Below are 13,442 nucleotides of genomic sequence, written 5' to 3' on the forward strand. Positions count from 1 at the left end.
GCCCCCACCCTGGGGGGGGTCTTCGGGGCAACTTTCCCCCAGGCCCTCAGGGGCTTCTGGGCGGGGTTATATTAATGAGGGAGGCGTGGCCTAGCCCCCGCGGCGGCTACTCACGGGCGGCCATTGGCGGCGGCGCGGCCGCGGAGGGGCCCAGTGGTGACGCGATGCAAATGAGGGGGCGTGACCTGGGCGGCCCCGCCCCCCGCCCGCCGGGGCTGCGGGGCTCGTGTTCGGCGGCGGGGACAGTCAAAGTGGCTCCCATAGGGAGAGACGGCGAGTCCGCCCCGGCGCTGCGGGAGAGGGAGGGGGCGCGGGCACCGGGAGCCCCAGGGTCTCCCTCCGGCCGTCCGAGCGTCCGCGCTGCCGCCGCCGCCGCCGCGGGTGCGCCCCTCTCGCTGCCTTCCCGGCGTGCGCCCGGCTCCGGCAACTCGTTTCCTGCGCGGCTGAAGGAGGGAGGAGAGTGGAGAGAGCGCTTCGGCTGGGAGAGGAGAGAAGAAAGAGGGAGTAAAGAAAGAAAGAAAAGAGAGAGGGGGAAAAAGGGGGGGGGAACTTGCCTCTCTTGTCACTGGAAAATGACACTTGATGTAGCAGAGCCTGCCGCAGCTCCCGTTCGTCCTATTGTTTCTTAAACTGCCATCCGAGATTTTTTTTTTTGCCTGCTGCCATCCGAGGGGTGTCTTCGTACAAAAGGGACTTCAAGTACTCCTCCGGCTTGCAAGCGCTGCAACCACCCCCAGCACCCCGCCAGCCCCTGCAAGCACCCAAACAAACTGCACACGCAGCGAACAACAGCAACAAACCCGGGCTCTGATTGCTTTTGGATTTTTAATTGTTGTGCTTTTTTTTTTTTTTTTTTTTTTTTTTTTAATCTGCGTGCCTGTGTTTGCTTTCTCTGACTTGCTTTGATTCCAGATATCAGCTGCAGAGAGACCTAAAAAAAAAAAAAAAAGAGAGAGAAAAAGGGAGAAAAAAGCCCAATATATAACAGTCTGCTTGGCGATTTTATCACTTTTTTTCTTTTTTCTTTTTTTTTTTTTTTTTTTTTTTGAGTAAAGAAGGAAGATTTGCGCTTGTTGTTTCTGATTCATGTTTGGGATTCAGGAAAGCATCCAGCGGAGTGGGAGCAGCATGAAGGAAGAGCCCCTCGGCGCGGGGATGAACGCAGTGCGGACGTGGATGCAGGGAGCTGGCGTCCTGGACGCCAGCACGGCCGCTCAGAGGTAGGCAGGTTCCGCGCTTCGCTCCGCGCCCCGGGGCACATGCCGCCTCCAACGCTGCTCCCCGCGGGTGGGCAGCGCCTTTCCCCCCTGCGCCAACAAAAAGCTAGCTCTGGAGCTCTGCTAAGAGTAGTGACTTTCGTGTAGATGTAGCCACTTAAATATTTATTCTTCTTGCTCCGTTGGAATGACATTTTATATAATAATAATAATAGTAATAGTAATAATAATAATAATAATAACAATAATAATAATGCGAGCGGCGAGTTTCTCTGGGTAGCAATAGGTGAGTTTTAATCTCTTTAGCTCCTTGTCTTCACGCGGAGGAGGGAGTTCTCAAAACTATGTTTGCTGCTGATTTAGTCTTAAGATCTCCAAATGACACTTTCCTTCTTTGATAAGCAGTGAGTTCTGCACGGATGTATCCAAAATATATTTCTCTACTGCGCTTCCTTATCCTCGTCAGAATCAGCAGCCTCCTTTCTTCTCCTCCGATAACCAGGGACTTTGCAAAGCTTTCTCGAGGAGAAATTAAATTCGAAGCCCCATTGTAAAACCTCTTCCACTTATCTTGGATTTTTAAAAAGAAATCACTTCAGATAGGTGGTGGTTTTGGTGAAGCTGCGCCCAGCCTCGCTTTCTCTCCTATTTCTTCTTCTTCCCATCTTCTTCCCCTCGAAAAAACAAAACAAAAACAAAAAAAACCAACTCCCAAACCCAAACAAACTCTGATGCCGGATTCGTAGTCTGAGCCCCGAAGCCAGCATCAGCGAAGTTTAATGTTGACATCTCCCGGTGTCTCCCACCTCGCCCCGCACCCCTCCCTTTGGAGCCCTCTAAGGAAAGGAAAGTTTCTGCAGGGACAACCCTGAAATATTTCAAGTTGTCTTCTCGGCTGCCGTCGCGCTGTTTACCCACTACCCCGCCGAGGGGGGGAAAGGCTCGCAGGACTGAAACTGAAAGATAAAGCACATGGGCGCTGCTTGGGTGACAGCTTCGAGCCGAGTTTGAGAAGTGGCAGGACTGATGCTACTCCGCGGGGCAACGCTCCGGCGGCTCTGAGCGCGGCTCCTCCGCTATGCAAGGCCAGCTGCGAGCGGACACAGTCCCCGGGGAGGGTTGGTGGGTGCCATGGGGGCTGCTTGGCGTTTCGGGCTCCCCTCAGGGCAGGATGGTGTCTGATCTGGTGTACTTGGGGTTTCGGCGTGGCCGTGCTGGAGCCACCAGCCCCGGGACGGCTCGGGGGAGGAGGGGGATGTTCAGCCCCAGGGGAGCTCAGCTGAGTCCCGGCGGGAGAAGAAACTGGCCCAGGAGTCGGCTTGGGGAAGGTGGGGGTTGCGGGGGCTGCGAGGCCGCAACGTTGGGGCTGCTGCTAACCCGCTTCTTTTTGGTCCCAGCGGAGTGGGTCTGGCCCGGGCTCACTTCGAGAAGCAGCCTCCTTCCAACCTGAGGAAGTCCAACTTTTTCCACTTCGTCCTGGCTCTGTATGACCGGCAGGGGCAGCCCGTGGAGATCGAGCGTACTGCCTTCGTGGGCTTCGTGGAGAAGGAGAAGGTGAGTAGCCCGGCAGCCCGCGGGGTCTCGGACGCCTCTCCCGGGCCCACCCCGCTCCATTCGCACGGGGCCGCACGACTGGCTTGTCCCGGGACTCACCGCCGCCTCCCAGGCGCCTTTCCATTTCCCTGTCCCGGAGGAGACCTGGGATGGGGGATCTTCCATGATCCCTTGTTGTTCTGGGGTAGAGAAGGGGGCTGAGAGCTGCACTGTTCAACCCTGGCGGTACCTGGCGTGCGAGTGATGGAGAAAATTCATATGATATAAATATATATGTATATATTTATTTTGTTTTTTCTGTTCCTTTACCTCTGGCCTCCCGTGTCCCCTTTGACTTCAGGAAGCCAACAGTGAAAAGACCAACAACGGAATCCACTACCGCCTGCAGCTACTCTACAGCAATGGTAAGGGCCGGGAGCCCCCGGGGTCAGCTTCCCTACCCCCCGCTGCCTACTCGGCTGGAAAGCCCACTAGAGGCCGTGGAGCCGCTGCCCCGGCTACACTCCGCTCTGCGCATCCCTGCGCTTGGTGCCTGGGCACAGCCCGGCTGAGGCCAGCAATGCTGGGACACGGGTGATCCCGGGGGAAAATGCCGGGGAGTCCCGAGTCCTCCGGCAAACCCCAGGTCGCTATCGCCGGTGGGGCCCGCTCCTCATCCCTCTGCCTTGTTTCAGGGATCAGGACGGAGCAGGATTTCTACGTTCGACTCATCGACTCCATGACCAAGCAGGTAAGTGTTGCGGGACGCCCGCGGAGGAGGACGAGGCGGGGTGTGATTTGGTAAAGGCAACCGTCGGGGCGGCCCCGGGGAGCGCGTCGGGGCGGCCAGAGGAGACGAAACCCGCCCCCGCCGAGGCGCGGAGCGGCTCCATGCCGGCGGGAAAGGGGCTGCCGCCTCCCGCGGGGCATGGCCGCGCTCCCCGCTCCGAACCCGCGCAGAGCCGGGGGCTGCAGGGCTGAGCCGCGGGGACTGACCTCAGCCTTGGGGCGGTGCGAAGGGTCCCTGCCGGACCCTACACACCAGCGGGCTTGGGAGCTCCGAAAAGTACAGGCGACACCTCCAGCCGTTCTAGCCTCGCCTGGGGCTGGTTTTGCCATTTAATTAATAAGAATTAACCTCCGCGCCCCTCCACCCCCCTCCCCAGCCCACCGAGCGCCGGCAGCAGGAGCCGCGGCTGAGGCGCGGGGCTGTGTTTGTCCGTTCTTGATTAGCGCTGCCGCTGGGTCGGGGGGTTACAGGGGGAGCGATCGAATTGTGGGACATTGCGTGTCGGAACAGCCCCCGAAACGTGGCGCGGGGAACGGCGAGCTCGGGCTGCAGAGAAGGTGTAGGGCAGCAGAGCTTGTCACTGAACTGACCCTCATTTTAAGCTTGCTTGTGCTTCCCAAACAGAGTAATAACAGGAGTGTCTACCTGTAAAAAATACTTGCCTGAATGAAAATAGTATCTTTACAGAGGAACTGTCTGAACAAATCTATTTTGGTATTTTCTTTCTTTCTGTTTTGTTAATTGTTACTTTAGCTTTTTCTTCAGCTTCTGTCCAATATTTTTCTCCTGTAATACATTTTTTGGAAATATTTGGGATTGATTTTAAGCCTTTTAATCCTTGAGATATGTTTTCCCCCCTCCTAATCTGTTTTGCTTGTTAAAGAAAATTCTTACATTTTATTTAGGAAAAACACTAAGCTCTTTTTTGTACCCATAGGAAAAGTCAGTCCCTGTATGTTTTCAGTAGGGAGAAATCTCTTGGCTTGTGTTTGGGTTTCTTTTCTACAGCAAAACATAAAGCTCTGAGGGCTGAGTTTGTTTTAGAAAACTCTCTTTGATGGTCCCCAAACATCTTTTCCTGCTATTGAAGACTGTCTTTCAACAGAAAGAGGAAAAAAAAAAAGGAAAAGGGAAAAAGGAACTTGGATGAATTTTACTAGAGAATCCACCGTGCATCTGAAATCTGTTAAACTAGACACTTCCAAACAGAGCCCATTCCCTGTAGGAATTAAAACAGCAACAACAGACCCTTCTTCCTAACAGCTCTTGGAAGCATTTACTGTCATTCCTTGGTTTTCAGGCACTAATTGGTTAGTTAGTGTTAAAAATAACAAAAATCTTCCTGATATATGAACTCTTTTTAGTTCTTTTGGAGCTTATGTATTGCACTGTAGACTGTATGAGAGAGACTATCAATAAATATTATCTTTAAATAGCTTTCCTATCATTACGGAAATGCACAAGCCTCTGTTCATAATCCTGTTGAAAACAGAGCCCTGAACTCATGTAGGGCAGCGGATTCAAAATAATTTTCTTAACAAAGGCATCTTGCATATGAAGAGTTCATCCTAAGGCACTGTTTGACCTCTTGGTCTCTCATTATTATCAAGTCATCAGAGGGTCTTTTGAGAGAAAGGGGGGGAAAAAAAAAAATCCCCCAAGATACAGTTTATTTGTAAAACCTACCATGTAGCTTTAAAGCACGTTCACAATGAAGAAGAAAAAAAACCAAAAACCTGCCTGCTTTCAGGAAGTCTTACAAAAACAAAGTTAGAGCAAATCGCAGGTTTTGGGGAACGTGCAACGGAGTTGAGAAGCAAGGATCTGAGAACAAAAGTTCTCTGAACTTAGGTTAGAAAACGGGGAGCAAAGGCTATTTTAGACGCAACCGTGTTTGCTTACATATTAATTTCACGAGTATCATTTCTTTAGGCATGAGTGTAACTGCTTATGAAAAACGGGGCATTCTCGTGTCAAAACTGTGGCATGTGCTGCTCTGTAGTAATTTATTTTTTTGGGGGTGGGGGGCAGGAGCTAAATTCTCCCTCTTCCCCTTTTAAAAATTCTTTCATTTTTAAAGTGAAATTATTTCAGAGTTGCCATTGCTTTGGTGACTGAGTGCTTATTAGGGAGCAAAGTACAACAGATGACAGAAGCTCACCCAAACCCTGAACAGATCATTTATGTTTTACGACAGTGAATTATAGAGAAGATTCTCAAGTAACTTTCAAATCATCAAACTGTAATTAAATATTGCAAAGACTGTCTGAAAATTCTTTAATTTTTAATGAAAGTTAAATATATATTGTCAGTCTACTTGAAGGTGTAGTATTTTAATGCATGACGCTCAGAACAAATTGGATAATGAAATGATTACTTTTAAATGAAACTGTTGCAGAAGCGTACATGTTTCAGCTGGCAAGTACCTTCTCGGTACTCACACACACATTCACACACTCAATAATTGTGAATTCCCAGCCTGAAATTACAGCTACTCTGAGGTTTCTGGTGGCAAATTAAAAATCCCACAGAAGCAAAGCTTGAATGAGTTACATTCCTCAGATCATACAGGAAAGTATCTGTGGCTCTTCTTGTATATTAAATAATATATGTTTTTCGATGCTGTGGACACATCAGATTTAAATGTATTCTCTTTGTCTCACAGTTATAAATGGCAAGGTTTTGTACTGCTGCAGATAATATTAAGTTAGGCAAGATTAAAATAAAATCCCTTCTGCAAATCAGTCCTGGATTTCTGTACAAAGGGTTGCTACTCATAGATTTAACATAAATGTCCCATTAACAGCATGCATTATACTAGCAGGTAGACAGGCAGGGCTTCACTGTGCAAGCAATAAATAGTAGCTGTGCCTGTTCCTGTAGAGTTCTTGGTCTGAGTAAGTCAGGAATTTGTTTGTTGGCCGTGTAAGTCGAGGTTTTTTTAGTTGGCTGTGCCCAACTGAAAAACTCATGACCAAAGCCCTGTCAGAGGGGGAACGTGGGGATCTGTGTGTCCTGGTGTATGTGTGTATGCTCTCCATCAGCTGTGATGCAGTATGAGGAGCAGTGCTGGAAAGTGGCATTGCGGAAGTAACAAAGACTTTTGGTGCAAACTACATCCCAGGGCAGATCTGAGGTGTAGGTAGGAACTATGCATGAGCTGCCCTAAGTCATGAGCTTTTGCTGCATGGCTGCATGCACATTCTTTGGTGGGCTGTGGGACTTCCAAATGGGAAACCCAGGCAGGATTAGTCTCAGAGTCCATCGTTTCAAGTTACATTCAGGATAACATGCTTGGCCTTTGGTGGTGGCCATGGAGAAGTGTTGGGCAAGATGGGAAGGACGTGTCTTTGAGGGGTCTTGCTCCATTTCCAAAACGTGGCCTCGTCATTTAGCGATGGTAAATACTGTGCACAAACCGTTAATGTTGCAGGGAAGTTCTCTTCGGTTAGCGCAGCGACTTCGCTGTCAATGCTGCCTTAATTACATTTTCTTTTATGTTATCTTGGCACCTCGTTTTATGTCAGGATCACATTCCTAATGCGTTCAAAACCCTGTAGGATCCCAAACTTTATAGCTGTTTCTTTCCGTAAAGCAGCAGCTCCTAGCGCCGTGGGTCTGCCTTTAACAATGATGTATTTTGAAATTGCCTGCAAAACGTGAAATATGTCTGCCCTAATAAAAAGGGAGTTTTTAGGCAAGCGTAAGCACTTGAATGTATTTACAGAGAAGAGATGCCTTCTCTTCAGCTGTATTTTCATAAAGCTGAGGTATTTCACTATTAGGAAAGATGGAGGAAATAAATCTGAAATACTTGTTCCCCACCCATTTTTGCTTCAGCCATTCTCCTCCATAAGATATAACGGATGCTAATATGGCTCAAGCATCTTTGAAATCATAAGTTTTGCATGATAGCTATTGTCTATTGCTGAGAGTCCCCATGAGTCAAAAATCTTTCCTTCAGACTTAGGCTCTGTTTACATTTTGCCTTTTTTTTCCCCCCTGTACTTTAACTCTGGATGCAAATGTGGTGTTTTGTTTTTCTTCTTCTTCTTCTTTTTTTTTTTTTCCCCTTTTCTGTTGACTTCTCTATCATTCTCTGATGTCTGCAGATATTTGATCAGCTCTCTATTCTGTGCCTAGCAGGGCCCTTCTCTGGCAGCTACACACATGGGGGGAGAAAAAAAATGTTATCAATAAGTTCAGAGGAGCCTCAGCAGCCTCGGAGAAATTTCACACAAACATAAAACAAACCCTAACCCCTGTGACAGGGAAAGTTTACATTGCGCCAGATTTTAGCAGCTTTCTTGTGCCTTTGGTGAGCTGTCAGGAGTGCAGGTGATTTTAATTTTCTTGTACAGAGAGGAACGGAGAAGTTTGGAATTTGCATGCATGATCAGGACCTGTGTTTGGGAAAATGTAAACTCATCACAGTGGAAAATGTGTTGTTTGGAGTCTGAGGGTGAAAACAAAGCTGAGGATTTTGGAGAGACTGCCTGAGCCAGATGGCCTGGTGCATTCCCAGTCTGGCAGCCCAACTGCTCCCTCCTGTATAATATACAGCCATTTGTTCTGGGATATTTACGCTAGAGCTGTTTCCATGTGAATGTTTGAAAACCATTAAAAATGAACATATTAGGAGAGATAAATTTATTTAATTTGTGTGAATACGTCGATAAGCAGGCTGTGTATCAAAGGCAGAGGGAGACTGGATAAAATAATTAGATGCTTCTGAATTGTGCATCAAGAGACGTAGCAAGAACTAACTGTCCTTGCTCTGGGACCCAGCACTGTGCTGCCTGTCCGGGATAAACCTGACCGGGATGAGTCAAAATTTTGCTTGGGGAAGGGATGCAAACTTGAGTAATTAAGGGTTAAGTGTTCAGAGCCAAATAAATGTAATTCACTGTATTTTCTGGGGAGATACATAGTGAATGCAAGCTTAATCCTCTCTGGGTGAAATTCTGGCCCATCTGAAGTCAATTGCAAAGCTCCTATTGAATTCGGTGGGGCTGGGATTTTATGTTCTCTCGGTGTGTATGGCTGTACACGTCACTCCAAATCATTTTAGTACTGTTTTCAAAAGGACCCTCGTTTTGATGAGTTTTTCTTTCTCCTTTATTTTAATGAAGGAGATAGTTTGTTTTCTGGAACAGACGAGAAATTTGAAAGCGAGTGGATTTAGCTGCACGTCGATGATTTCTCTCCTTCTCTTACCCTTTCAAAATCAAGGCCATGACATAACTGAATCATATAATGGCCATGATCTCATTCCTTCAAGATTGTTTTTCGTCCAGTTCAGAAAGCAGGGTTGCTTGACTGGCAAACTGACACCATGAGATGATTCTGCCCTCAGTTGTACCAGCAAAAATCTGGATTTATTCGGGAATAGTTAAGGACAAATCTGACTCTATATTTTTCAACCCAGTTCATCAACTCTTTTACTGATTTATCCTGCTGCCTTTATTGGGGGAAAAGTAGATTAAATGAGAACTTTAGCCTTGACTTTTATATTATGCTCCTCCCTTTTAATTGTCCTTTAAAATTATTATTATTATTTTTTAAACTGAAAAGTTTAAGTGAATTGTTGGGCACACTTGTCATCCAGAAATGACTGTGATGTGGTCAATTTGGCAACTTTTACCTGCTGGCAAGCAATGAATTGCATTTGATTTAACTTTTAGTGCAGCTTTATTTAAATGGAAGTGAGGAGGTCTTATATTTTGACACTAATTTTTCGGGGTCTGATTCTGAAATCCGTTTGTGCATGAGCGATTGTTACTCACTGAGACTTCTTGTAGAGAGGTTACTTGGGTGAGTAATAGCTTACAAAATGGAACATGAATTTTGTGGGGAAATATTTAAGTTGTTCAGGAGAAGAAAAAGTGATTTGGAAATGCTTAGGAAATAAGAGCGAGCTAAAACTGCACAAAGTAAATAAAAAGAGGGAAAAAAAAAAAACCCACCCAAAGTCTATGATTTTGCATTTCCTTTGCTGGTGTTTTGTTGTGCAACCCTGATGTGTGTTTGCAGGCTTATTTTTAGCTCTGCTGTGGTCTAAGTTTATACACTGTAACTTTCACTTTATCGCTCATTAACGCAATCCCTGTTTGACAAAATCACGATGATGTTCGTGCAGAAAGGAATCCTGCCAGAATCACCCTCTTATAAAGCCTGAACTTGTAATAACTAAAAAAGAGCATTAAGATGTATTTGTTAAAAGAGTAACTTTTCAAATCTTACCTTGCCAGGTCTTCACAACAGTTACACTGGAGACCCTTCCTGTAAAAAACATTTCTGGCAGCTATAACGATCTGAAACTTTAGCAGTTCCTGTTTCCTTTTTGAAGCTAATTGTTGAATTAGTGCTTTAGAGCAGCGCGGCTTGCAAGGCGCTGGAGTATCTGTAATGCTCTCGGGCAGCCATTCATGGAAGTAAGCAGTTGGTACTTTACACACCCGTTCACACAAGTAAATTGGGACGTAGGAATAGGAGTTGAGGATGAGTTGCTCAGAAATGAACTTGGCAGTTCCTCCTACTTCCTGGAATTTTCGAGGAATTCCTACAGGGATAGGGAGCGCAGGAGTACCTGCACTTAAAGGGGAAAAAACAGAATGTGCATGGGTACACAGCGGTAATTGAATGCAAATAAAGTGAAAAGCAAACCCTTAACATAGAGGAAGGCAGAAGAATGTCATGCACGCAAAAGAGGGATCACTGATGATAAACACAACAGACAAGGTGATTATGTACCACAGTGTTGACTCTGCCCGTTCATTATTGCTATTTAGTTGAGTTATTTAAGCGGGTACCTGGAGGTTAAGTAAGCATAGCAGTGGGAAGAGAAGAGGGAGAGTGGGGAGGGGGGAAAAAGAAAGCAAATTTTGTGTTCTGGCTTGTCACTTCTAGCGCTTCCTTGGCTTCACTGTCAACAAGATAGTCCATACTGGGTAAACTGATTTTAAGATTTAAGGTCTGAGATGAATGTGCCAAGCCCAGCAGTCTTCTCTCCAACACTATTTCCCCCTTGTTGTGTTGTGATAGTCTGGAGGTGAATGGGGACTGAAAGTGTTTGTTTCATGAAAGGCCTGGGGGATTTATCTGCCCATTACCCCCATGCTCTGCACCCTCAGAGGCAGATTATTCTTTAATTATTAAGTACTAAATGTGCCATGAGCTTCTTTTTTGCCTAGCCTATGTCACTGCCAGGTGGCATTCTTTATGATGTCCACTGTCCACCCCATCAGGTGTCAGCCGGTTACTTTGATTCCCTGGTTGAGGCTGGAGGAAGTTACTCCCTATCCTCCCCTTCAATGCATAGAAATGAAGGTCTTCTAAACACGTTCCAACCTCCTGATGTAACACATAGATCACTGTATCACCATGTTCCAAGGCTTCTTGCAAACCATCTGTAGCTCTCTTTGCAATGAATGTGGAGGTACCTCAAAGTGGGGACCAGCAACCAAGCAGAGATATGGAGTCCCAGCTGGGATCAGCGGAGTTTGCTGGTGTCTGCTGTGAGGAATTTGCATGTGCCCTGTGACAACTTTTGTGTCCCCTTTATACGAGTGCCAAATTCACCGGTGTGTTAGTGGTGGAAATGAGGAGGCAGAAGTCAGGTGAAACTCTGTATCTGTTAGTTGCAGTGATGCCAGTGGCCTCTGTTTTATCTCAGTGAAAAAAAACCCCGCCATTGTCTCTCAGGTTTTAGGGGAATGCACATGGCAAAACCAAAATGAAAAAAAATCCCCAACAAACTAGCAGAGATAACACAGCCCCATTCCTGGTATTATTTATGGAATAATGAAATAATTTTACAATGCATATATGAATATTGCATTGCATGAAAATGGTGTAAAAAAACCAGCTCATGCTTCTTCAGATGTGTGGGTTCAGGGATCTGTGCCCTCTTTGCAGGTACAACACCTTTTAGCCTGGGTGGGTTATATTTGTAAGGATGGGCAAAGCAGCTAACATGATCTCACTTTATATGTTAAGATAACTTATATTTTTTTCCTCCCAGTATTTTTCCACACTTTTCATTCCATAAAATGCATTTCATCCATTTAGCATACTTTTGTTTCTTATTTTCAATAGCTATTTTGTCATGAACTTCAGGGATGCCCGTATCATATGTCATTTTATCTGCTGAGTTTATTTTCCCTCCAGTTTTTAATTTTGAAGTCTGTATTCTAGAGACTGAAAAGGTCACTACAAGGTCAAGGGTAGAGCTGATGATCAGATGCAGGGATGGTGGTCCCTCCACAGCTGGGTCTCTAACTATTGATCCCAGCTCTGGAGTGGCACCCTAAAAGATTTAGAAATCTCAGTGCTATCAAAAGATGCTGTTGCAAAACCAACTGCTTTTCGCTCTTGTTTTGCTGCTGGAGGGGCTGGTGCTTGGGACCAGGGGTGGTTAGAAAACATAAGTCTGTCCTGATCAGATGGAAACCTTGTACAGAGCGGGCTGTGAGCGCTAACCTAGTTAGTGTGTAACGCCGATCCCTCACCCGTGTGCTGGTTCTGCTGCTGGGAGCGCTGCAGGCGCAGACTCTTCTTAAATTGCGAATACACTGTCTCTCCACACTTTTAACTTAGAGGATTCTCCCCGTGCTGTCTCAGAGTCAAATTTCTCAAGCTGGTTGATCCTCTCTTTGTTTTGGTATCCTCTGCTCTGGTAGGGCCTGCTTCTCACTTATTTATATCCCTGTAACTCCAGAGTTGCTTTTTGGAAAGCAGTGGATCACGAGGTTTAAGGGGAGAATCAGGCCCAGACGCTTTCTCAGGAGCTACCAGGAAAATGCCTGGGCTGTGCAGCTTTTGTAATTAAAAATACATGAGCTCTCTCTTTTCTGTCTTTCTTTTTTTTTTTTTTTTTAATGAATAGGACCCAAAGTGTGCCAAGCCTTGCTGTGGTGTGTTTTTTAGTTTTTTTTCTTTCTTTTATTTTTTTCTTCTTCTTCTTCTTTTTCTTCTAATGCTTTTAGGTTTATATTTTATTCTGAATTGAAAAGAAAATTGTGGTTGTCTTGACTACTAAAAAAGCCCATCCTACACACCGCTCGAGAGGTGTGCAACGGAGAGCAGGGAATTTAGCTGTACTCAGCTTGTGTTGTTTTCCAAGCTCAAGTCTAGGAGCAGGTTTGGGTGAAGGCATGGTCTCTTTAGCTGGCGACTTGGCTTGCAACTCCAGCCGCGCCTTTTGGTTACCGTCACGCTTTTTTATTCTCTCCAAACTCAACTCGATGCACAGCTAAAAATGTGTTTTGTTTCTAGGCAATAGTATATGAAGGCCAAGACAAGAACCCAGAAATGTGCCGAGTTCTGCTCACTCATGAAATAATGTGCAGGTAAGAACTACCCTGGCTTCCAGCTAATTAGCCATGAGAAGATGAACGTGTCTCTCAAAATCTAGGTTGAACCTGCAGCTATTTTCGGCCTTAAATTTATCTTTCTTGCATTAAACAATCCCAAAATAACACAGTTCAGTGTGTGTAATTAGCAGCAAGGTCTCAGTCGTCACACTAGTTTTCAATTATTTATAAAGATTCTTAACAGAACGCTGCTGGTTTTCATTTAGACAGCCTATCCCACAAAAGGTCTCCTCACCAAAACTGACAGTCAATTAGTCTTCTAGCAATAAATGTCTCTGTCCCAAATTCCCAACAAAACCTCCTTGGTAAAATTGCAAAATAGTAATTTTCTTTTTTCTTTTATTTTCAGTTTGGGTTTTGTTTTTTTTTTTTTGCATTAAGATTTGAGGTCTGAAGGTTGGTTTTGTCCTGGCTGCTGCTCACGCAAGGTCCCTCCTTGGCCAGAGCAGATCAGGTGATAGCTCTCCACCCAAAAGATGTTGTCTCGTTGATTTTCTTTAACCTCCTCTGCATAAATTTGGCTCTGCC

At 45.9% G+C, this 13,442-nt stretch overlaps 1 protein-coding gene across 6 annotated transcripts in view; it reads left to right on the plus strand.

The window, feature by feature from the left end:
• Nucleotides 1–211: 211 nt before the first annotated feature.
• Nucleotides 212–13,442, plus strand: part of EBF1 (EBF transcription factor 1) — a 288,454-nt gene continuing 275,223 nt past the window's right edge. For 3 of the 6 annotated variants that reach the window (XM_068161413.1, XM_068161422.1, XM_068161431.1), the window contains exons 1-5: nucleotides 212–1,220; nucleotides 2,615–2,771; nucleotides 3,112–3,175; nucleotides 3,446–3,501; nucleotides 12,817–12,890. In XM_068161413.1, coding sequence (XP_068017514.1) covers nucleotides 1,087–1,220; nucleotides 2,615–2,771; nucleotides 3,112–3,175; nucleotides 3,446–3,501; nucleotides 12,817–12,890 — 485 coding nt within the window. In that variant the 5' untranslated portion in view covers nucleotides 212–1,086. The remainder of the gene's footprint in view (nucleotides 1,221–2,614; nucleotides 2,772–3,111; nucleotides 3,176–3,445; nucleotides 3,502–12,816; nucleotides 12,891–13,442) is intronic. The other 3 variants (XM_068161387.1, XM_068161395.1, XM_068161403.1) reach the window with 1 other exon arrangement.

This window comes from Melanerpes formicivorus, unplaced genomic scaffold (genome assembly GCF_026170545.1).
Source record: "Melanerpes formicivorus ecotype bairdi unplaced genomic scaffold, bMelFor1.0.p_v2 SCAF_2, whole genome shotgun sequence".
Lineage (NCBI taxonomy): Eukaryota > Metazoa > Chordata > Aves > Piciformes > Picidae > Melanerpes > Melanerpes formicivorus.